The 24862-nt window shown below is 53.5% G+C and overlaps 1 protein-coding gene across 2 annotated transcripts in view; it reads left to right on the top strand.

Annotated features, from left to right (window-relative positions):
* Esrrb (estrogen related receptor beta) overlaps window positions 1-24862 on the top strand; it is a 157970-nt gene that overhangs the window by 54440 nt on the left and 78668 nt on the right. The window contains exon 1 of one of the 2 annotated variants that reach the window (XM_027931626.3): window positions 3187-3236. The exons of the other annotated variant lie outside the window; for it this stretch is intronic. Within the exon in view, the coding sequence (XP_027787427.1) occupies window positions 3187-3236 (50 nt within the window). Of the gene's footprint in view, window positions 1-3186; window positions 3237-24862 lie in introns of those variants that run through there. 2 annotated transcript variants of the gene reach the window in all.

The raw sequence follows: 24862 nt of genomic DNA, 5'->3' as shown, positions 1-24862 counted from the left end.
CTGTCACCTTACACCCTCTGCCATCAATGTCTAATGCTATTTTTCCTATGCCCTTTGGTCTGCCTTGCCCACCTGAGGCACCAGGAGTACAGCACAGGTAAAGGGGTGGCTCAGAGCTGTTGCTAGGGAGGCATTCCTAGTAGCTCCCACAGCAGGTGGACAGAGGAAGCAGGAAACCATGATGAGTTGAGTGCATTTCAAGCTTGAAAGAAGCCAAGAGCTCTGCCCGCCCATCTCTGCCCCCTACACACCTTTACTTTCTGGAGAAGAGATGACCTTGGCAAGGTCACACGGAGGAGTCGGGATCAGATCCCAGGGTCCTCAGCACAATCCCGTACTGTGACCTCTCCAGCCAGAGGTGTTGCCCTGGTTTGGGGAAGGAATCCCAGCCACCTTGGTGAGCTGGTGGAGGACAGGCTGGGGAGAGACTTGTCCCATGCATGGAGTGTGACCTGGCCAAGCTTGCCTGGAGTGTGACCTGGCCAAGTTTGCCTGGAGTGTCACAGGAGAAGCCTGGGCCTGCCAATTTGGATCATGTCACCAGGGTGCCTAGGTCTGCTGGTCATCTCTCCCCTAGCCCAGTGGAGGCTCATTCTTGTCAGTGGAGTTAAGGACAAAGATCTGGGCCCCAGGGTTAGAGCAGGGCATGGCTGGCTGGGCATAGGCCTGAGGAGGACCCCAACCACCAGAAACCTCCTCTCCAGCCTTCTTCACCCCAAGCATCTGTGAACCCACTGCTTCAGGCTATGCAATGATCTTTTTTTTTTTTTTTTTCATATTCTAAAGAGGTCTTTATCTTCACTGGGTGTGCTCTGTCTCCAAGGAGTAACTGACCCCATACGACTTGTCAGGGGCTAAGTCCCTTCTCGGGCCACAGCCTGTCCCTCAGCTGGCTGTGGTATCAACTCCAACCTGCTAGTTTCATGGCTGGAAAAGCAGAATCTTTATCCCAACAACTGCTGTGCATTAGGTGCTGTTTGGTGCAGGAATTCTCCAATGCACAAAACAGTCAATCCCTATGGGGCTCACAGTCCAGCAGGGTGCATGGAGCAGAGGGATCACTAATGCCAATGTACATGTGAGTGTAAACTGCAATCAACAACCTGAAGAGCAGAAGGTTCTAGAAAGAGGGCGGAGGGTGCTTCTAGGTGGCAGGTGCAAAGGCTGTGGCTTGAGGGAGTGTGACACAGTCTATGGAAGAATGCAGCAAGACCCACAGAAACCTTTCCATGAGGCCTTCTTTGTAGACCAAACTGGGACCTCATTGCTAACTGCAACAAGGGAACATTGGATGTCATTTTACTAAGTGCCACCTGGCTGCTGGGTGCTAGGAGAATGGACTTTTGAGGGGCAGAAAGGACATAGAAAGTGGTCACTGAGATCTTGGCAAGAGATGGGAGTCATGTAGAAAAGCCAGGTAAGGTAAAGCACCTTCGCACCCCTCTTTCTAACAAAGTACTCGTGTTGGGGGAAAAAAATCTGAGGCCGCTGGGGGTCTTCTGACAGAGTAGACATCTCCATCCATCTCTCAGTGAGATGCCTTCCTGAGCCTGGAGCAGGGAGAGTCCCACGCATTCCTTCACTTCAACATGTATGAAAAATCTCAGTTCCCTTTGCAGCCCACACGGGCACACATTTATCCAAGTCGAAGATCATCTGTGACACTGCTCCCATTCCCCAACCCCTCCCCAAGTGACCAGCCCCTCCTGGGGCTTCCCACAACCCTCTCTCCCTGCTTTATTCCTGAAATGCACGGACACTGTCTGCAGTTACTATCCATTTAGACATTATTTTGATGATAAAATTATGTCTTTCCCCCTACTGCTCATTGTCTCCTGTAGAATACAGGAGAATAAGGTGGTGGTCTCTCCTGAGGGCTTCCCCCACCCCTTTTAAATAATTCTCTACCTACTCCTCTCCCCTCACGCATTTGAATCATCAAATTGATTATTATCTCTGTGGCAGGCATATCTCAAAAGATGAAAAGCCCCACAAGAAGGGTTGGGACTTGACTTATAGCTCATTTTGGTTCAGTGGCAGCCCATAATATTCTGGTTTGCGGCGGGAGCAGCGGAGGGGGATGCAGGTGTGTTCCTAGCTGGGGATTCAGGTGTGTATTTGAAAGTGTCTAGTTGTGCCTGGGAGTGGATGTGGCAAGTTAGGTTGGGGGATTTAACCACAATGGCATTTTCCTAAGCAGACAGGGATTTATGTGCGGGCGCCTGTGCTCCGGCACATCACAGAGAATTGCCAAAGAGTAGAAGCCTCACTTTTCACATCCAGAGAGCATTTTATGGTTGCGCCCTGCTTCCTGCCCTAAGGTCAGCGGTTCTGAATTGCCTGGCCCCCGTGTGATAGGAGCCCGGAAGGGCGTCCGTTCCCCGTTCCCTCCTCCTCTAGGGCTGGGGCTCACCTGCCCGCCTGACCCTTTGTACATTTGGGCACCAGATCCGAGGTTCGAGGTTCGAGGCTGTGAATTTCGAAGGCACTGGCGTCTTCTCCTTGGTGCGTGGGCGGAGAAATGTGAGTCATTTTTAATTTGGAAAACAAATCCATTCCAAGAGGCTGAGAGGTGAGTTTGCTAGGCCGGCCAGTTAAAAGAAAGGGACGGTGGGGAGGGGGGCATGGATGAAACAACTCTCCCCCCACCCCCAGTCCCACTAGATAGTTTTTTTTTCCTCCTTAACTGCAAGAGGGAAAGCCTTGGGGCTCTAAAATCCAGTCCTCCTGCTCCTCAGGAGGTGGGGACCTTGCACGTCCGCGCGAGCGTCTTATTCCATTGAAGTCGCTCTGGCTGGCCCCCCTCCCCCCACCCAGCTTGATTCTGTCACTTTAAGTCCAGCCCCTGAGAGATAGCCAATCGGAGCCAAACCATACATCAGTCTCTCAGCCTTAAAGCTACAGTAGGGTTAGTGGGCTGCAAGTGTCGGGTGCCCCAGCCTTCTCCACGGCTTCGCATCCCCTCTACCCGCTCGCTTGCAGCGTGCGGATGAGTGGGAGCGCGGGGCTGTGCGCGCACGGCTCTCGGCCTCCCTCTCCCCCGCCGCGGCCGCTTCCTCCCACTCTGCCTTCTCCCGCTCATTGTGCCCCTGACCGGACTCGCACCTCGCCTGTGCCCTTCACTCGTCTTCCGCGTGATTTCCCCGCCGCCTTTCTCGACCTCCTGGGAATGCTAAAACGGGACTGATGGACGTGTCCGAACTCTGCATCCCGGACCCCCTCGGCTACCACAACCAGTAGGTGCCCTGTTTTTCGGTCGGTCTGTGTGTTCATCCATCCGCCCGTCCGGCTGTCTCTGTCCTGGGTGTCGCAGTTCCTCTTCTACACATTCTTGAAGTGGCAGGGACTTCTGGGGGGGACTCGGGGAACGTAGGAGGGGGAAAGCCGCACACTTCCTGGGTTTCTCTTTCAGGCTTAAACCCGCCGCTAACTTTTCCCGCATCCCCTTTGACGAACCCTCACTTTTGGCGAGAGTAGCGCTTTCTCATCACTCTCTGATCTTGCTCCATGGTGACAAAATATTTTTTGAGTTTCTGTGAAGGGGAGGCGGAAGCCCAGAACAGGTGCAGGGACGTGGCCGCTAGGATGTTCTGTCCCGTCCGTGAAAGCCTCCCCGCGGTGCTTTGATTTTTATTTCCATCCTGGGGACCAAACATGATTTCCGCAAGGGAGGAAAAAAAATCGAACGTGCCGCGACAGCTTGGAAACGCTGGAGGCCAGTGGCGCGCTCACCCTGCGGTCCCAGTGGGGCGCCCCGAGGGTGCGCACGAGACGGCGATTCCAAGGAGCCCCGGGGTGCGGCGGCGCGGTCCCGGGTAGACGCCGCCCCGCAAGGCCTGTATCCCGCCAGGAGTGGGTAGCGGGGTCGGCGCTGAAACCCGGCAAAGTTAGTTCAAGGTTTGGGAGTAGGCTGGATCCGCGGACAGCTTGATTTCTCTGCCCTCGCTCACCGCGCCAGAACCCTAGGTTGTTCAAGAGTCTCCGGCGGCTGCTGGCCGCTCCTCCCACGGAACGCAGCTCCCCAGCACCCCGGCGACGATGGTAAAGTGGAGAACTGAGTCCCACCAGCGGCGGTGCCTGCCCCGCGCGTCCTGCCCGCGCTCTCCCGGGTTGCACGCTATAGCCACCCGCGCTCCCTCCCCGCGCCCTCCGCGGTCGCTACCCTACCTGCCAAAGCACCTGCCTGGCTCTCGGCTCCCGCGCTCCGTGTCCCATTGCGCCTGGGGCTAGGGTCCCCGCATCTGGGTGTGCGCGCGTGCAGAGGGGTCCCTCGGTTGGCTTAAAAATAAAGATGAAAACTCTAGATCCTCACGGACAGCTTTCCTGCGAAACTTTGTGCTCTTCCTCCAGTTTTCCGAAGCAAACTCAACTATCGGTGTTTCTTTCGTGTTACTGTCTTTTCATTTTTGTACCATTCGTCCCCTGCCCCCCACAACCCCTGCCAAAGAACCACGTCTATATCTCGGAAATAAATACTATGTGGGGCTCCAGGAAGGGCCTAACCCCCCACCTCGAAGCGCAGATTACTTCCACCCGCGCTGGGCCACGCGTGGCAGAGGAAGCAACTTCACAGCCGCATCTTGTGTTGATGACCAGACTGTCCCGACCCCATGCTGACCTTTTCAGTTTTAGGATTTCCCCAGGCAGAGAGTCCTTTAGATGCCACAAGAATTTTGACTGTGTCGGAAGAAGACATTGGGCTGGGAGATGAGGGGAATCCTTGATTGTAACGGAGTCTGATTCCCATAAAGGGGCTTTTCATTCTCCTTAAAGGTTACACTGATCCCAACTTGGGGGGGTGGGTGTCAGATCCTGCCTTGCACTGTTCCTTCCTAAGGGACTGAGAGATGCCACAGAAAGGGGGGAGGGGTAAGGGAGGCTGTGAACAATGTTTGATGTTTAGAGGGGCATTTCCTCACATAAAATTACCAAGTATAGCAAATATTGAATATTTAAATTATTTAAACTCCCTCTCTCCAGAGGTGACTTCTTTAGTGGAGCTCGAAATATCTATGTGTTTGTCCCTGACTCCAAGTCATAGTCAATCAATATGAAAATTTTTAGTTGGGGGGGGGTACGTTATTTGGTGTAGATCAGGATAGCCAGGAGAGATGGAAGCCTTAGTGTCTGGATACTTCCTGGAGTTGACAAGAACCCTGGCTTTAGTTTGAGGAGAAACATGTTAGGGGAGAAAGGGGACGAGAAAGCGAGGTCCTTGGTGTCTGGGAAAGATTTGAAGTGGAAATCATTTATGAACTGAACCTGTGACTTGGATTCCCCACACTTCCTGGTTTCTTTGCAAAAAAAAAAAAAAAATTAGCTTCTTACTCCATGAGGAAAGCCAAAAAAATATACGTGCCACCCCTGAGGAATGAAGCATCTCTGTGAGATGCCAGTTCTCAAAGCTCAGGACCTGCTAAGCTGCAGCCTCGAGCATTAGCGAGCTGGCCCCCTGTACAGATGTATGCCTCCCGCCAGGGTCTCCGTCTGCCCTAGAACAGGGGTGCACCATCCACAAGGACAAGCTTGTGGAGGTCCACTGAGGCATCTTTCAGACCTTTACCCCAGGCTTCCTGACAGGTTAGCGTTAGAGCTATCAGTAGCAAGGTAACAAAATAGAGGGGGGCCATTCTTTGGTTTGTGGGAAGGACGGTTGGATGGATAACAGGAGGTTCATGTGCTCTGTACACATAGTTTTTGCCGGTACAGATTCAATGACATTCCTGGACTCGAGAAAACCCAAGGGCACCGGGACCAGAGTTCAGAGAGAAGGAACCCTCCAGCCCTCCTCTGGCCTGCTGACACACAGGAGAGGTTTTTAATTCTGAGTGTCGCTCTCACCTTCCCAGGTGAGAAATGAACACACAGAGACACACGCGGACCTCCCTGACTTCCTCTCCTTCATTTTCCTTCTCCCGTAGCCAATTCTGTAGGTGACTCCATTACCCTTTCTAATCAATATTTTATGTACATATATAATCAGCCAGAGTGGCAGTGCGTGTGCCTGCCTGCGCGTGCCTGCGTGCGGAGGTACCCATGACGGGGACGGCTGCAGACTAAACCCAGAGGAGGGGCGGGGACCTCATCACTGTCTGATGACCACTTTGCTGTTGTTAGGGAAACAAAAGAACAAACTGTGTCCTGAAGGTAAAATATGTGGGTTCACACATAGGAAAAATGCCACATGGTAATTCAGAATCAGTGACCCAGAGAAAAACAAAGGGGGAAATTAATTTTTAATGGTACATTTAAAAAATAAATCAGAGTGAAGACATCAGTCTCCGTTGTCCAAGGGAGGGGGTTTTGAAAAACAGACCTTTATGTGTCTGCCACCCTTCTGGAGGTGTGGATTGCTGTGGGAGAGGATGGGTGTTGGGTGGTGGGAGCTGCTTAGCCCTGGGGCCATAAATGGGAAAAACATTAGGCCCATGTTGCAGGGCCCCAGTCCCCATGAAGGCCTTTCCAGCTCAGTGAGATCCTGACATCCCTGGAAATTTCCTCTCCGAGTTGATTATTTCCCCAGCGCCTTTCACTTTGGAAATGATCCTCTATTTGACCAATAATTCGGATATATGGAAAGATGTCTCTGAAGAAGAAGGAGAAACAATCTGACCCACCAAACAGGAATCTTTTCATTCTATTGATTTGAGTAATCAATAGAGATTCCATTTAGTCCTAGAAAAGGGACAGAGGGGACTTTCAGGGGGAACACTTGGAGGGAGATGGCTGTGATAGAGATTTCATGTCACAGCCTGCCTTCTCCGAGTGCCCCTGGTCCTCACTCAGGGGGCTCTCCCCCTTTCGTCCTGCCTGATCCATTCATATTCCTATAATTGGACTTTTTGACAAATGATTTTTCGAGAGAAGCTAAACTCACGGAAAAAGTTTGTTTTCCTCAGTCTTTTGCAAAATGCCTTGCTTCTTTTGAGCAAAGATCTGCAAAACTCTAGCAGGCCAAAGGAAGGATATCGGAGACAGTCATGGAGAGAGTGGACCTGCTCTGGAGTTGGCCAGGTGGAGGAGCAGGGTACAGAAGGAGAGGGAATTCCTCAGGCAGACCACAGACAGGGTGCTTTTGACTCTCTCTCCAGCACCTCTTTCTTGAACCTGTTTCCCCGAGTACTTGAAGTGACTTCTTCAAAAATGAGTAAAATTCTTTGTGGTTCCAAATTTAAGGGAGGGAATAGTTGATACTTATTTAAACCATAATCCACTTCTTCAAAGTGAAGGCTGACCTGCTCCGAATATCCCCATTTTGTGTGGAGCTCTGTGTTTTTCCCTCATGACCAGGAGCGCTGTCCAGAAGTGGCCAGCACTCCTCACAGCCCCCTGGGGGCTTCTGTCTTGGAGTCTGGTGGCTCTTGACTGAACGTCAGCTCAGCTGGAACGTTCAACCTTGAGTGTTCTCTACGGTCCCTGGAGTGAGCGAGAGCAGGGTCTGCAGATGGAAGGGCACAAGTTGAGAATGGGCTAGAACCAGGCAGACCTTAAACCTGGAGGCTTCCGGAACATTCTTCCTATTTGTGAGGCCACTTGCTGATTTCTAGGGATAAATCCAAGATCCTTTTAGCATGTCTGTGTTGGTGACTCTTGATAGGGCTTGGCCTGGGGTGCTTCTCCTTTCTCAGGCTCAGCAAACTCAAGCCCCTGGGGAATTAACACAGCTGTGGTCATTCCTTGGAGAAGGGGTTCACAAGTTTCAGCCAGCCCTGGGGTCTCAGGGTGTGGCCGGGGCAGCCTGGGGCGGGGTTACATCTGGTTGCCCAGCTCCATGGCATGGCCTGGTCCCTGCTCAGGGAGGTTGTGATGTTTATAATTGCAAATGTAATTAGCAGACCAGCCATGGGGGACCGGGATGCTCAACTTCTTGTACATCACGGTGACCCCTGTGATGGCTGGACTGGCAGATTAACCCTCACAGAGCCGGCCTGCCTCCCGCTGCTGGTGAGGCCACTGACCTTTCACTAACAGTGCCGGGGACCTGCACTGGGACCACAACCTTCCTTGGAGGGGTCATCAGGGCAGTGACTGTGAGAGGTTGGCCACCAGGCTACTGACCCTTGCCTCTTGTGACAGTGTGATCTTAAATAGCATGCTCTGCTGGGGCATTTACTCTCTCATGTCCCCAGCCACACTGGGACAGCATGATGAGTGGATTTGGGGTGCATGGTACTCAGTTCTGTGGCTCTGGGTCTCTTAAGAGGACTGCTGACATGTGCCCAGCACTCCTGGGCCTCAGGGGTGGTGGCCAGCATTCAGCCATCTCCTCAGCCAGCCTCTTCCAGAGCTGGCTCGTGGGGGGTGAGTACTTGGTGTGTCCTGCAGAGCTAGACAGCTTAAGGGCTTACTCAGAGACCTGCAGGGAGGCCGCTCATTGGAGACGTGGGGCTCAGTGTGTTTCTGGGAGTAGAGACCCCAGGTAACCAAGAGGAAGACACCCAAACGCCAGATGAGCGGGGAAACAGGGCCACACAGTGTTCATTTCCCCCTCGAGGCCTGTGCTGGACTGCCTCTCTCGGGTGCCTTTCTGTACTGAGCAGGATTAAAATCAGCAAGAATCTTAATGGGACCTTTATAAGTCATGGCTTCAAGGGGTGGACAAGCTTCTTCTTCAGAAAGCTCGAAAGCCCCTGTTGCAGAGGGTGTTTCTGAAGCCCCAATATCAAAGTGCCCCTGTCTTCATTCCTCAGAGGGTTTCTGTCCTGGAGGGTCTGTGTGTGCCCCGTTAGACAGGTGGCAGCGGGCAGAGGGCTCTGCTCTTTAAACACAGCCCCTGCTGCCTGCTGGACCCTTTGCCTGGGCTGAGGTCAGCCTGGCCATCTCCAGCAGGGCTGCCCCACCTTGGCAGGGGTTGGTCCAGTGTGACAGGGAAGGTGGAGGGACCTGTTAGGCGGCGGTCCCCGCAGCTCACGGGGCTTGAATCCTTCTGAAAAGCCTCTCTTCAGTTTTCTGACCTGAGTGGGACTCGGCTGACCCAGAGAGGAAGCCAGGAGACTCGTGTCCTCCGGAACAACAGATGGCTACACTCAAAGGAGCTCTGGGGCCATTCTGTCCCAGGTCCTCTCCCTGGAAATTGCCATTGAAAGTCTGTAGCTTAAAGGGTCAATATTTTCTTAAATCATGGAAAATAATACTGGTTAATCTGCCCTGGGACTTTCAGTGTGGAATCAGATAAAGTGGTGGTGGTAGGCGGGGGGACGGGGGGTTCCAGCCAAATGAGTTAAAATCTGAATTATCTGAGTTGGATTTAAAATACATAAACCTAAAACTGGGTTTTTCATGGCAGTTAGTGATATGATCTCTTTTTTTAAATCTTTATTTCACTGTGGTTTTGAACCTATACACATTTTGGTCCTAAAAATTGTTGGCTGGCTGGCTTTCTTTCTTTCTAATTTCTCTCCCGTGTTCCTTAGGATCTTAAAATATTCTATTCAGTGTTGTCATTCAGTGTCACCGGGGATGGAACCTTTTCTGGAAATAGTTTTCTGGAAAATATTATTTTATTCCTCAATGTCATTTCATGCAGAGGTCAAAAGGCAGTTAAACTCGGACAAGGTTTTGTTTTTATCTTCTGCTTTCAAATGTGATCCATTTTCATTTAAAACTATATCAGGGTCCTCTCCTGCCAATTATAGCTCTTGTGCCCGGGAACTGTGTTTACTAAACACTGCATTCACCACAGTCCGAGTGTGTCAGGGCAGGTCGCCGTCAGGATCTTCAGTAGAAGAATCCAGAGTTTCAAAACCTCAGACCCGAGGTGTGATTTGAACTTGACTGTTTGGTTTTCAATTGCTTGCATAAGCTTGAGTTCCTAGATTTGTTTTGGGTTGTTTTCTTTTTGTTCATTCATGTTGACGATTTGATTATATTTATTTAAATCTCTGGTTTTGGTTTTGCCACCTGCTTTGTGCTTTTGAAGAGGGTTTCCGAACGTCCCTGGCCTTATCCTGGGCTATGGTTTCTGAAGGGCAAAGAACCAAGGAACAGGGTCTGCTGTGTGGGCCTGAGGGTGTGCCGTGTGTGTGTGTGTGTGTGTGTGTGTGTGTGTGTGTGCACACGCGTTTGAGCCATTTAGAGGGGCCGAGCACAATTAAGACAGGTGACATCCCAGGGCAGAGCTCCCGTTGGTGGCCACTCTGTTCTGTTTCAGCCATCGACACCTTCGTCCACTGTCACTGGCCAACTTACTTGTTTGGGTGGAAACAGGAAAAGCGAAGACTTACTGCTTATGGCAAATCCCAGGTCGGCTGTGTCTGTCATCCGGGAACCAGGTGGTAGGGTGTGGGTCGGGGTATCAGGAAGGGCTAACCTTGGCTTGACACCAGTTTTTAAATCTTACCCCCGTCTCTGCCTGGCGCTGGGAGCCCTATTTGGGGTCTTGGTGGTTCCATGTGGAGGGGCTGGTGGATGCTTTTTTTTTTTCTTTCCTCATTGATCAGCAGAAAACCTTCCCTTCTGATGGTGAGATGGCCCTCAGCCTGCAGAGTACCGTGTTTACCCTCTCCCTTGTAACCTCACTCGTTGTCATTTGTCTCTCGGGTGTGTTGACATTGTCTACGTAAGCAGTCAGGCTAACCAGCAGTGGCAGAGAGGACGCTGCTTTTCCAGAAATCATAGCCACATCGGGATGTTATCAGAATTATGAGAACAGTAATAACGGCCGGCACCTCCATCCCCCCCAAAAGTGCAAAGCGGTTCTCATGTCAGTCTGCTCAGGGTACCTGGGCCGGGGTGTCCGGGTCTTGCCCCTGAACATAAATACCTTTGTGCACATGGAAACACCCAGAAGCCTCACTTTTGCATGTCTGAATTCATCCAGGAGCAAAAGCTACCTGGTCTCTGAATAGGAACAGGCAGGAAGAAGGGGATGAGGTGGTGCTACACCACACTCTGAGAAGTGCTGGGTTTTTAACCTTTGGATGAAGAAGAAGTGTTTCTTATAAAGAACTGTGTCCAGGGTGACCTCGCGACCACCAGTAGTGGCCCCGGCCATGCTCCCTCTCAGGTCTCCTGTTCCAGTGGCTTCGTTCTCGGGAGAGTTTTGCAGACCAAAGGCACACAGAGGACAAGGGGCTTATGACTTGGCACGAGGACTATCTGGAAAAGGAACTGTGTGAAGAGAGAGGCAAAGTCACCTCTCCACCCTTGGTCACCTTCTTGGCCATTCAGAGTCTATGAGACCCTTGTCCCTCTCCTGAGTCCCTGAACTTGTACCGTGGAGGCAGAGTCCAGAGGGAGGTCACCAGAGAGTCCATCTCTCTGGATCCCTGTGTCCCTTCCTGTGACTCTTCATGCCGACACCTCCCAGACCTGACCCCTGCTCATCCGCAGACTGCAGACTGCGTTCATCTCCGCATTACTTTTGCATTGGCAGGGGCTTTGTGATTTCTTCTCTGCTTTTGGTGTGTGTGTGTATGTGTGTGTGTGTGTGTGTGTGTGTGGCCTTGGAAACAGAGGCTACTCCGCTGTACCTGCTATACCAGGGTCCCATGACTGTCTGCATTTTTTTAATACCTTAATATTCTTACTCATGTTCTTACTCAATTTTTTTTTCTCAGGGGGAAAAAAAAACCCAAAGCTTTGGATTATTAATTGATTATTAACTGATTGAACAAGCAAAACATTCCACCCCCGAGGAATGCAAGCAGGAGTTTGGCTGTGCTGCTCTGGTTGAGATCTGCTTTTTTCCCCTCAATCGCTGAGAAATTTTATAGCTGCAATTCCCTCGTTGGACCCTGAGTAAAAAATTAATTCATGAATAATAAAAACCAATCAGTCTTGTTGAGTTTAAGAAGGATTAGGAGAAAGGGTGTTTTTTTCTTACAGAGAACATTTGGAATCTGTGTGTCATTGTCACCGAGTGTTCGGGGATGACTTGCGTGGGCCTTTATTCCCAGCAAATGAGCTGTTTATTATCTCGAGGTGTAACACATCTTCTCCGTCTTAAGGCCAGCTCTCCGATGACTCTGAGGGGCTTCCCACCCGCGACCCATGCCCCAAGCCAGTGGCAATTTGCTGATATGAAGACTGTTTCCTGTGGAATTTCTGTAGGACCAAACAGCAGGGGACCTGGCCTTGTAAATCTCATTTGTGCATGGGACGGAGTCCCGGGTTCCAACCCCTTTCTTTCCCAGGAAGTAAGTGATCAGAAATGTACTCACCTTTGCAAGAACTACAGGAATTAGATTTGTAGTTTTCTACAGAAATGAGATTCTCTTTTCTGCTTCCACCAAAAGTATCTGCCCCCCAGGGTGGTCGTGGAGATTAAAGGAAGTAATTGCCAAGTGCCAGGCACAGAGTAAGTGTGCATTGAACTGAGGGTGCTATTTATCCCTTTGATATTATCTTTTGGAAGTTGCTTTTTATTCCTCTGACATTACCTCCCAATGACAGTAGTCCTCAGCAGTGAGATCAGGGTGCCTGAACCGATTACTTTGTTTAATGCGATCACTGTGGCTCGGGTTTCCATGTGTAACACAGGGGATTAGAAAAAGAATCACAATCCCAGGTGGGGATGGTGAATCGGAAGTTTTCCTCTGAGTGAATCCCAGTGTTCACCGATTCCTTGGTAGAGCTGCCTCATGAAATACAGAATACCAAGTTACAACCGAATTTTAGATAAACGACAATTTTTTTTAGCATAAATAAATCCTATACAATATTTGCTAAATCTGGCAACCCTGTTCAAGCCTAATTTTCTTAAATTGGTCTGATGAAGAAATATGCTTCTTTTATTTATTTGCTTTCTGCTTTTGACAAAATCCCAAACAATGATCATATGTTCTGGGCCTTTTTTTTCCCAAATTATTTTTTTAAATGTCCATTTTTAACATTTTTCCAGGGTTAACTTGAGTAGACCGACCCTGCCCTTAGAAGTTAGTGGGGAGAAGTGATTTGTGTCATCGGATTTGCTGATGGAGTTGTGCCAGGTGAATGAATCCGGGGAATGGGGTCTCCTGCGTGGTCCCTGGCAGGCTGGAGGCTGTACTGCTGGGACCTGTGGCCCCGGCCCCTGGAGTGGTCCCTTGCTCCACCAGGAGGCGGAAATCTCACTGATGACAGAGGACAGAGGGACATAAACCTGAAGCAGAGCCAGACGGGAGCCTGGGTGAACGCGGCTCACCGACCAGGTGCCAGCCGCCCAGCTCTCCTCACTCACCCCGCAGAGCCGGGAGCGCCGCCAACACACCATTGTTTTAAAGCCGGTCCCCTCGGTCCCCTCGGTCCCCTCGCAGCCGGGGATGGGGAATGGAAGGGCTCGAGCGCCCCCTACAGGCGCTCACTGGAACTGCACCCACGGCGACAGCCCTGCCGCAGACGGGTCCCCTAATGAGGAGTGTGTGCAGCCTGCAGAACCCAGGATCCCAGGAAGAACGAGGGCGACTCTGGTGTCAGATCCGCCCTCTGCTCCTGACTCTGCAGCAGCGCAGCTGCCTCCCGATGTGGGATGTCTCCCAGCAGGTGACCTCGGGCGCACACATGGCGCTTACTGCCTCTGTGGCTTGCCTGACCTCCAGACGGACCCGGAAAGTCCTCACTCAGTCTGAGGCAGGCCCCTCGCCTCCGCTGCTGAATATGCAGGAGGAGTTCAGCCTGCACCATTTCCAGATCCTGATGCGTGTTCAGATTCTCTTCTCCAGTAATGATAAACTGTAAGGCCAAAGATGAGTAATTGTGACAATAATAGTAATCATTGAAGTAATTGACACTTATTGAACACTTATTCCTTGCCAGGGATTGTCCTAAAAATAGTTCATGCATTAACTCATGGCTTCTTAACAATCCCGGGAAGTATTTACTATTACCATCATCATTTTACAGAGGCACAGAGACGATAAGGCACCTGCCCAAGGTCACACCGCTGACAAAGCCACGTTTTGCATACGACAATCTAGTGGCATACTGGCTTTCTTCACCATCATATCATGTGCCTGCTGTCTCTCTCCCCCTTAACCCAGGAGCCCCTTCCTCTCTCTCTTCATTCTCTAATCCTCCACCCAAATCTGGAAAAATCCTACTAAACATACACCTCAGATCTATTCCTTTCTATTTTGCTTCCCCCCACCCTGGTCTGCCTGGTGAACTTCTACATATTCTTTAAAACCCTGCTCAGGCCTCCCCCTGGTGCGGAGCTGCCCCTGAGTCCTCCAGGGGGAGCTGATATGCTGTCCTTGCAGTGCCCCTGACTTGGTTGCGGTCTATTGGATTTGAATATCTGCCACTAGATCCTGTTCCCGAGGAGTCCACGGGCATCCCCTCGTCCCCAGTGCCTAGAACAGCATCTGTACAGAGTGGGTGCTTCACGAACTCCAGTCGAGCTGCTGCAGGGGAATTGGGAGTGGGAGAGCGGGAGCCCCAGAGGCAGGAAGAAAGCCCCCGAGAGAGGCAGGCGCTCAAGGGCTGGTCAGCCCCATCTGCTGCCCTGGTCCAGCGCTGGGAGGCCAGGACTGGCCAGGTGGCTTTCGGTCCTTCCTGGTGGGGGGGAACAGCTGGCTCAGAGGGTGGAGTCTGGCCCTGCCCGGGTGCTGTGCCCCCACCAGCTCACAGCGGCTCCAAGGTGTGAAGCGTTCTGTGGTTCTGTGAGCTGATTATTAACTGCATCCACCACTAAAAATCATATGATATAAACTTATCATTAAATGCATCTGTGAAACAAAGATCATAAATACTCAAACTCACAATTTTCTGATACTCGGCTGCATCTTGCTTTAGACACTAGCAGTGAATCTTCATCCAATGAACCTGTCGGGGGAAGGGGCCGTCGATGCTTGCTGCAGTCCATAGTTCCCAACTCTGCGTTCAGAGTTGTCACATTGGTGTCCTGAAACTGGCCCCGATGACAGTCTTTACACCATGGAAAATGTCAAGTGCCCATCAGTGCCCATCTCCCGAGCAGTTGTTAATCTCCAACCACCAAACCACCGCCTGGCCCCGTCACATCCTGCTCTGCCGCTCTGGATACATCCCTTGACCTCTCTGTGCCTCAGATTCCTCATCTGCAGTGCTCCTCCTCATTGGATAGGTGTAAAGATTTAAAACGGATAAACATAACTGAAAGCATAGAGGGGTACACAATCGGTGCTCAATAACTTTCTTCTCCATGCTCTGGACATGTCCCTATCTTGATTCCTTCCTCCGGGTCCCACTGCCCCCAGTGCTGGGGATGGGACCCAGGTGCGCTGTCCTATTTATGTATTTATTTATTTACTTATTTTGAGACAGCATCTTGCTAAGTTACCCAGCTGGATCGAGGATCATGCCCTCAGTCCTGGGTGGATTTGAGGTCCCAGCAGCACTGGCACAGGGGAGCAGGCTAGTCCCCTAGAGAAATGTCGCAGACGCCGAGGATGGTCAAGCTGCAGTGTTGGGGGGCTGTCTGACCTGCGAGGAGGAGGCAGTGCCCCTCTGGCAAAGCTGGGCAGCGTGGCCATGCCCACGAGGCCAGTGCACAGAGAGGGCACGTCCCCCGTGCACACAGCCAAGTGGGCCAAGCCGGCTGTGATGCCCCAGGAAAGCGGGAAGTTGAGAGGTCAGGTCTGCAGCCACCGGGACGCAGGGGCCAGGAGAGGGCCAGCTGGGCTAGGGCCACCTTCAGTGGTAAACCAAGGCGAGCCCATGGACCTGAAAAGGCTCCCGCTGCCCAGCTGGACAGGCAGCGTCTCACTGCTCGGGGCTCCTTCTGTGTTTGGAACCCCTGGACTGTAGACGGAGGCCCTTGGAAAGGCCATGCCAAGAAGGCAGACCGCCTGTCCAGAGGGGTCCTCCCTTTACCTTCAGCTCCTCCAGGGCTGACCCGGATGGGATGCATCCGTGAGTGTGCAGGACAGGGACAAATCTGGAAAAGCCCTGGGCAAGCGCCATCCGGCAGGAGCCGGCTGAAGGGGAAGGGTCCCTGGGGGTCTAGGGCCTCTTGGGTCGATTTGGGGGGTTGCTGCAGTCAGCTCAGAGGAGCTCTGTGGGGAGGAGACTGCTGCGAGGGCATTTGCTCCCTGTGTCTTTGCAGTGACACCCAAAGAGGGTGTCCTCACGCCCCTTGAGACTGGACCGGAGGAGTCGAGTGCTTGCCCCAGGTGACCTGTGGACCCACCCGAGGAGCCCGGATGCAAATCCAAGACCGTCCAAGGCAGTTCACCTGAAGTAGCTCAGAAGACCCAGTGTCCCTGTCTGTCCCAGCCCTCCTGACACTGTTCCTGCACGTCAGCGTGGCCTCGGGATGACCTGTCTGGGAGGGGCGCACGGCCCTGGGGAGGTGTGTGCTCAGGAGGCCGCGGGCCCTCCTCCCGGGACAGGCGGCTGTGCAGAGGGCTGGGGCATGTGGAGGTGCCCGTGTCCAGGAGAGCATTGACCCCTTGCCGGGAAGGAAGGAGGAGGAGGAGGAGGAAGGCACAGCCCACTCCTCCTGCTCCTGGTCATCAGCTGTTGTCCTCTGGGGCGTGGCCAGTGTGTTCACGTGGAAATGGGGGCCCTGGGAGGGCCTCTGCAGACAGGCAGGCAGGGACACTCCTGAGACCAGGGCACGTGGGCAGGGACGCTGCATGGCCAGCAGCCAGCGGCCCTGGGCTTGCATTTGTGTCCCTTTTTTCCCTCTCTGTGTCCCTTGAACTTGCTCAGCTCCACGGCTAAGCACAGAGCAGCCCAGGAGGAGACCCTGTAGGACTGAGGTGGGGCACCACGCGGCCCCCTGATTGGGCCTCCTAGAGACAGGCACCCCACAATTAAGAGCCTCCCATAACCCAGGAAGCTCCCCGTGTGGCTCTGGGACGTGCCCCAGGGGCATCTTGGTTACGGGCCTCACTCCCGAGGCTGCTCTTCACCCCTGAAACCTCCGAGGTCCTGACCGTGGCCACTTTTGCGTGGTACTCGTGGCAATAGGGAGAGTTCCTCGTGGCCTGGCGATGGGGCGCCTCTTGGTTCATAGGAACTGTTGTGTCTATGACATAAGACACTGCGCCAGGTGCCAGTATTCATCACAAAGGCAAATGTCATGTGGGCTCAGGACCGTCTCAGGAAATAGGGACCTGACGGCAGAAGACAGGTGGGGTTCTGGCCAGGTGTGGGCAGCTGTGGGTGGGGAGTCTGCAGGTTTCCCACTTGGGGAACAAGTTCCAGGCCTCTCCTCGAGGGTGGGAGGACCTGGGGACCCAGGGGCCCAGACGAGGGACTCCTTGGCTGCTGTCTTCAGCTTTCTTGGGTAATTCCAAGAACCAGCCAGGCTGAGATTGGGTCCCGACAGGCGGGCTCGGTTGCTCCGCTAACGCGGCTTCTCCCCAACTCTGGGCCTTTCTTATGAGCCCTGGGCTTCTGCTCTGTCGTCTGGGCCTGTAGTTGTCCCTTTCCTGCCGCTAATAGCAACCAGGAATGTCTGCTGACCCCTGCAGAATGCCCGCTCTGAGCCAGGTGCTGTGCAGGGGCTGCAGGCACCGGGCCTCCTGTTCTGAAGGTTCCCTGGGGCCCCCAGGTGCCCTGCGTGGCTGGCATGTGGGACTTCCAGGGGGAGAAGGCAGCACTGGGAGCTGGGAAGGACCTGAGGGGCTGTGAGCCTGAGCACCGATACTTTACAGATGAGGAGACTGAGGCTCCGAGTGGACAAGGGAGGCTGAGCCAGGAGGATTGCAAGTTCAAGGCCAGCCTTGGCAACTCAGTGAGAACTTACCTCAAGGGCCTTGGTGACACTTGCATGACTCAGAAGCAGAACTAAGGCCCTGACCCCATGCTCCTCGTCTCTCTGGGTGTCAGTGCTTCCTGCCCTCAGCTTCCCAGGGCCTCTTTGACCAAGTGATTCGGAGGACTTGAACTGGGATCCTCAGAGCTGTGTGGTGCAGACTGCAGGTGTGACATGCCAAGGTCACACCCGCCCAGGCTGGGTGAGGGGACTGCAGGAGCCAGAGAACCACAGCAGGGCAGGAAAGATGGCCTCCACGGGCCCCCTCTGCCCCCCGTCCCCACACCTGTCTGTGCCTGCCAAGCTCCCTGGCTGGGCCACCTCCCCAGGCTGCTCTCTGCTCCTGTGACCTAGGTGCAGGACGGCGAGGGGCTCTCCAGCTCGGTGGTCCGCCTCCTCTCTGGGGTGTGTGTGAGGGAGGCGTGAGGCTGGAGAATAAAGACCACCTTCTCCGTCCGGGTCACCTTGACCTTCCTGGAGCCTCGCCCTGCAGTTGGCACAGAAATGGAGCCCATCGCCCAACTGCCAGTCCTGTGGCTGCTTCAGGGCAGCATCCCTGCTACTGCGGCCTGCGTCCAAGGTCAGTACCTAATGGCCACCTCTGGTCCGAGGTCAGCATCCAGGCCTGGTGGTGTTCCCGTGTAGATGGCACCGCTGGCTGAGCCGGGAAGGCTGCGGGAAGGAGCCCCTCTGGCTCCTGAGCCACCCTGGAGGGACACCCAGGAATAGCTGTCCCTGCGTGGTGGTGCAGAGGGTGGGGCCTTTGATGTCACCCAGATGTGCATCAGCTGGCAACTCACCATCCCTTGCTGTGCCACCTTGGGCCAGGCACCTAACCCTCCTGGGCCACACTGGCCTCATCTAAAAAAAAAAAAAAATGGGAAAAATGAATAATATCCTTCTCTTCTGGGGTCCCAGATGGACTTCGTAATATTGTGCCTGTAAAATGGTCCTGGAAGGGTACTGCCAGGCCTCGTGGAGTCAGATGGGCCCCAGGCATTCCCTGGAAACACGCAGCCATTGAAAGAAAAATGCAATTTTATTATAAAGAACCAGTGAATGATGGGATTATTACGTGATCTTCCAACAAAGGAAGACTCCATGTGTCCAGATCATTGTGAGGCAGGGGAGTCAAGCAATGTTTTGGCAATAAAAGGAGGCCTTATGGGCCTGGATGGACGGCGTGGGAATATGGGCAACACAGGATCAAGGTTAAAAAAACGGGCCAGGAGTGGTGGCCACACCTGTGATCCCAGCAGCTTGGGAGGCTGAGGCAGGAGGATCGCAAGTTCAAGGCCAGCCTCAGCAACTTAGTGAGAACTTGCCTCAAAAAGGGGGGTCAGGGCTGGGAATGTGGCTCCATGGTTAAGCTCCCCTGGGTTCCATCCCTGGTACCAAAACAAGAAGAGAGAGGAGAGAGGAGAGAGGAGAGAGGGAGGGAGAGGGAGGGAGGGAGGGAGAGAGAGAGAGAGAGAGAGAGAGAGAGAGAGAGAGAGAGAGAGAGAGAGAGAGGGAGAGAGAGAGAGAGAGAGAGAAAGAAAGAAAGAAAGAAAGAAAGAAAGAAAAAGAAAAGAAGCAGGTAGCTGAGCAATATGTGGGGGTCACATTGACGTTTTCTGAGCTCCAAATGCTGGACCACTTTGAAAAGGTCAGTGTTCTGGAAGCCTGTGGAAGGAGACGCAGAAACCAGCCCTTTGGGGTCCCTGTGGGGAATGGCTCGGAATCCTGGCCTTGGGGTGGGATTTTTGCTTTTCCTTCGCCTTTTGATCACACATAAGTGTGTTTCCTGCCATGAAAAGCATTTTTTAAAGTATTTATTTTTTAGTGATAGGTGGACACAAGGTCTTCATTTTTACTTAATGTGGTGCTGAGGATGGAACCCAGGGCTTCACATGTGCTAGGTGAGCGCTCTACCTCCGAGCCCCAGCCCCAGCCCCTCCATGAAAACAATTTTAATCCGTAAATGAAGGAAACCGATATGTGCAAACAAATAAGCCTGTCCTAAGAAAGACAGGGCAATCGACAGGCGTCTTCATACAACCTGGGAAGCCCGTGCCCCAGCAGAGACTGCAGAGGCCGGATCTGTCCTGGGCTTCCTGCCCACCTCCCTCACCAGGCAGGACCCTCTACTTGCAGCGGGGACGAGCCCCGTGGGGGCTCCTGACGGCTTGGCTCCCAGCGGCAGCCTGGCACGGGGGCCTGGCTCTGCCCGGTTGGCAAGGGCCGGCCTCTCTGCCAAGTTCTTCTGCACTCCATGCCTCACGGGGCCCATCAGGCCCAGGGAGCCGCAGAGGACGGTGACTGGCTGAGGGGCGGCAGCTCACCTGCCTCGGAACCATTAATCTTGTGTCTCTGAGGGGTCTGTCCTCCTGTGCCAGCCGCGCTGGCAGGACGGATGCAGCAGAGGACATGAAAGGGGTCCTGGGCTTCTCTCCATGGTGGACCATGACCTGGAAAGTGCCATCTGGCTTTTCTAGGTGTCGCTGACGCCAATTCCCCAGACTGGGAACATCAGAGAGCTGGGCCTGGCCATGTTCTCATTGTTATTCCTTCGGCAGGACCTTGGGATTCAAGGTCACAGACATGCATCTCCAGAGCCTGCCTGTGGGGCTTGGGGGCCTCCCTGTCCTGTGGGTGCCCTGGCAGGGGCCCAAGGTGACCCAGGACACCATAGAGGTCAAGACTCTATTCCCTGCATCCATCTGGCCAGTCCCGTGGGGACCAGGCAGCAAGGTCCCGCCATTCCCAGCTCTGAATTTCCTTCTCTGTCGTCCATCACCAAATGTCCCCCAAAGTAGCCAAAGTGTCTGCTATTTCTCCAGGTGTGAGCAAACAGACTGGGTTTGACCTCGACCCTAGGGATTTCACAGATCCATATTTTCTTTCAATTAAGAGGGCTGGGGTTCCAGCCAGCCGTAGAGTAATTCCCAAGAGAGTTGTTGGGACAAAATTTGGGCAAAGATTGGGACAAAATCTTTTGGGACCAAAGAGTCTTTGGATGAAGCTGGATGTTGGGTGCTTCAGAAACCGCTGAGCTGCTGAGGAGCGAGTCTCCCAGCGATGGAGAGATGTGCAGGGAAGGGGACCTGTTTGGGATGTCACAGAGGACCCCACATCAGCAGGGGTCACATTCTCCCTTGCACACTTCACCCCTTTAGATAAATCCCCTCATTTCATACTGATGGGGAGCAAAGGGTGGGCATGTGTGGGGCCACACATGACCTTCTGGGGCCACACGTGCGCGACCTTCTCTCACCTTTTTCTTCCCGCCCTTCAAACGTGGGCGAGTGCCCCCTCAGCCAGCTCTGCTCGATGGAGCTGGTTCACAGACTCCAATGCGCTAGTAAGAATCAAAGCCAGGACAGGCCAACCTTCAGGGTCCACCAGGCTGGACGCACCTGTGCCCCACAGGGCTCTCCATCTTCTTCCCCGTCTCTGTTGGAAACGGGCCGCCGTCCTGTTGGTCACTCTTCACCCCATCAGAGGGCACAGGTGGTCAAGGAACGGGCCGCTCCCTGCTTGCTGTCTGTGGCCTCGTCACCTTTTAGAGCAGGGCACAGTGTCCTTTCTGAGTGGGATCTAGTGGGTGGGTGGGAGGAAGTTAGGGCTTGGAGAGGAGGCGTCGAGAGGGGGCTTGGAGGCACCAGCCCAGGCAGAAGGGGGCAGAATCTCAGTGACGAGGTGGTTGACGTTGGCATCACATTCACACCCACCGTCCCAGGCCCTGGGTGAGCCTGTGTATAAGGTCCTTGCAGCACCCCTATGAGGCAGGAGCTCCTCTGTTCCTTATTTTAAGATGTTGCAGTGAGGCCCAGAGAGGTTATGTGACTGGCCCAGGGTTGTTCAGCAGGACACAGTAGAGTCAGGCTCATTCCTGGTCTATCTGACTCTTACGTTCCAACTAGCCACCACCGTCCTGTATTTCTGGGGTTCTGTGGAGGGGAACCTGTGGGCACAGGAAGGAGGCAGTTGCCTTAGATGATTATTGGAATCCTCATTTTCTGGGGGCAGATGTTGAGGCCCAGAGAGTCTTGCTGAGTCAGCAAATTGGGGACTGAAAGTACCACCAGGTCCTTCTGGATCCCTGGCTTCAGTCCGCCATTCTGCAGATGGGTCCAAAGCGCCGTTGCCAGTCCTCTGGGAGGGAAGGTTCACCATGGCTGTAGGTAAAAGTTGTTGGCAGCTGATTATTTGTTTGCTTTTTGGTTTTGGTGCTGGGGATTAAACCCAGGGGCGCTTAACCACTGATCCACATCCCCAGCCCTATTCTGTAGTCTCACTGAGTTGCTTAGGGCCTTTCTAAATTGCCAGGCTAGCAATTTTGAGCCCGAAATCCTCCTGCCTCAGCCTCCAGGGCTGCTGGGATGACAGGTGTGCACCCCACCCCCACCCCCACCCTGCTGGCCTGATTGTTCTTTAAAGTCAGCGCACACATCTCCAGGGAAACAGGAGGGCCAACAGGAAGCTCCCCGGGGGAGTCCGAGGCCCCTCTGTGGCTCTGGGATCTCAGGTCACTTGGCCTCTGAGCCTCGGTGTTCTCCTTGGCCTAACGGGGACAGTAGCATCCCAGGTCCAGCCCCCAGCCAGGGTAGGACGGGCACCCCAGGTAGCGTAGCAGAGCGCCCCAGGGCCACCTCCTTGACCTGCCGTCAGAGGCCACACCATCTTCTTTGAATATGGCCTCCGGTGGCCGGGGTGAGTCTCTTCCTTTGGGGATGGATTTAATTTTTTATGCAGCCAAGGTCATTTGGAGGCAAGTCTCGGGAATTAGCTGGGTGACAGAGCTGAGCAAAGCGATTTTGATTACAAAGAAAGTAAGGATGTGACTCTATTTCTCAGATAATCTGGCTCCAAAGGCAGTTCCCAAGAGGAGCTCCAAAAATGCCGTGACCCACGACGGCATGGCCGGGAACTGGGAAGAGATGCCCAAGGTGACCATGTTGAAGGGGACAGCACCCGCTGGGTGCATAAATATCATGTTGGTCACAGTGGGTCTCCTGACTTCATGGTCACACCTGGCAGCTCCTGACCAGCTGTCTCCGCTTCGAGGAGCCACCTTGGTGGGAGTCCCCGTAGGCATCCGGGGGAACTTGGGTAATTGTGGCGGCCACCAGTTGGGCTCAGTCCCTGCTCCGGGCAGGGTAAGTCAGGGCCCTGCGAGATGCGCTAACTTCCAGCCAGACCTGCAAATTACCCTGCAGAACCCTCGCTGCTTTGGCGGGGAGGGCGGATGAGTCAGAGCTGGCAAGAATGTAGCTGGGGACAGAAGGAAAGGACACGCAGCCCCTCCTGCTCAGGGGACATCATTTGCTCTTGAGAATGAGCCTGTCTGCAGGAGCCCTAAGAGTGGGCACCTCATTCCCTCTTCTTGCGCTGACATCTCCTGACATTTTTCTCCTGGGACAATTTCTAGAGAAACCACTTGAGAGATGCAGAGACTTAGAAGTTCTGAATTTAAAAAAAAAAAAAATCATGCCCAGAACACAGCTGGGGAGACGAGCGTGGGCAGAGCGCTCTGAATAGCGCCAGGTGACCTCAGATGCTGCCTGAAGACTTGAGCAAAAGGAGGGAAGTAGCAACCCTGAGAACCTTCTGGAAGAACTCACTTCAGTTGAAGACGGTCCTTTCATGTGCCATGAGGATCTTCCTCATCTGGGGAGTGTGAGTGGCCTTTCTTTTATGCAAAGATGGTTGTACCAGTGGCCTTGATTTTCATTAACTGGTTGATTGGTACCGAGGATTGAACCCAGAGGGACTTTACAACGGAGCCACTTCTGCACCCCTTTTATGCCTTTAGTTTGAGACAGGGTCTCACTCAGTTGCTTAGGGCTCTCTATGTTGCTGAGGCTGGCCTCGAACTTGTGATCCTCCTGCCTCGGCCTCCGGAGTCTCGGGGATTACAGGTGTGCACCACCACTCCTGGCTCTTGTTTTCCTTTTAGTGTTCTTGGAAAATAGAGTCAACTCTGTATAGGTCCTCAATAGTGGGGTGAAGTGGGGTGTATCCGGTGAGCTCAAAAGCGGGGGACTCCTGGTCTGGAACCCAGGAACTGGAAACCAGGTGTCCTCCAGCTGGACTCCCAGACTCTGTAGGAAACCTGGGGGCAGAAAGGGAAGGCGTGGGAGCAGCGGTGGTATTGGCCGTCCTTCAGGACTCTGTCCAGCCAGGAGCTCCCCTCTGGCCCTGGGCCGCTTTCTGTGCTGTTTGGAGGACGGGGATTCTAATCCCAGAGTTGGAAGGTGTCCTGTCTGGTTGGCCCCGCACCTGGAGCAGGGCCCCCTCCTGCCTTCTCCTCCACCTGTGGCCACCAGCAGGGAGTCGCAGGCACCCTGGGAGGAGAAGAGCCACTTGGCCCTCATCAGCATCATAGCCTAGGTCCAGCTGCGAGGTCAGGTCCCATGAGGTCAGGTCCCAGGAGCCTAGTGGAGCCGGCGTCCCCATGGAGGGCTGAGGAGGAAACCCACCAAGGACTTGGAAAGGGGAGGGTCCCTCACTGCGAGGCAACGTCTCACACCTTGTCCATTGTTTCCGCCTGGAGGATTGCAGATTGCAGAGGCCAGGCGGATGGGCACCCTGCCGTTGGGGGGGCTCTTCAGGGAAAGTGGGGTTCTTTTCTTTCTTCTGGTGCTAGGGATTGATCCCAGGGGTGCTTCACCCCTGAGCCACACTCTCGGCCCTTTTTATTTTTTATTGAGACAGGATCTCTTTAAGTTGCTTAGAGTCTTGCCAAGTTGCTGGGGCTGGCTCCAAACCTGCAATCCTCCTGCCTCAGCCTCCAGAGCTGCTGGGCTTACAGGTGTGCACTACCATACCGGCGGAAAAGTGGATTTCTATAGAGTCGTCCAGATAAACAGACCAATAGGAGGGATACAGATAGAGGGATTGAGATGGGGGTGTAGTTACAGATCTGTCATCCATCCATCTATCGATATCTATCTATCTATCTATCTATCTATCTATCTATCTATCATCTATCTATCGATCAAGAGGTGTATTCTAAAGGACTGGCTCACATGGTGTGGAGGCTGACAAGTCCCCAGATCTGCAGGGCGAGTAGGCAAGCCAGAGGCCCTGGAGAACCCTTCATATAAGTTCCAGTCCAAAAGCTGGCAGTCTTGAGACCCAGCAAGAACTGATGCTTCAATTGAAGTCCAAAGGCAGGAAAAAGCTGATGTCCAGCTTGAAGGCCATTCGGCAAGA

Source organism: Marmota flaviventris, chromosome 2 (genome assembly GCF_047511675.1).
Source record: "Marmota flaviventris isolate mMarFla1 chromosome 2, mMarFla1.hap1, whole genome shotgun sequence".
NCBI classification, from domain to species: domain Eukaryota; kingdom Metazoa; phylum Chordata; class Mammalia; order Rodentia; family Sciuridae; genus Marmota; species Marmota flaviventris.
This window is presented reverse-complemented; position numbering and strand designations above follow the sequence as displayed.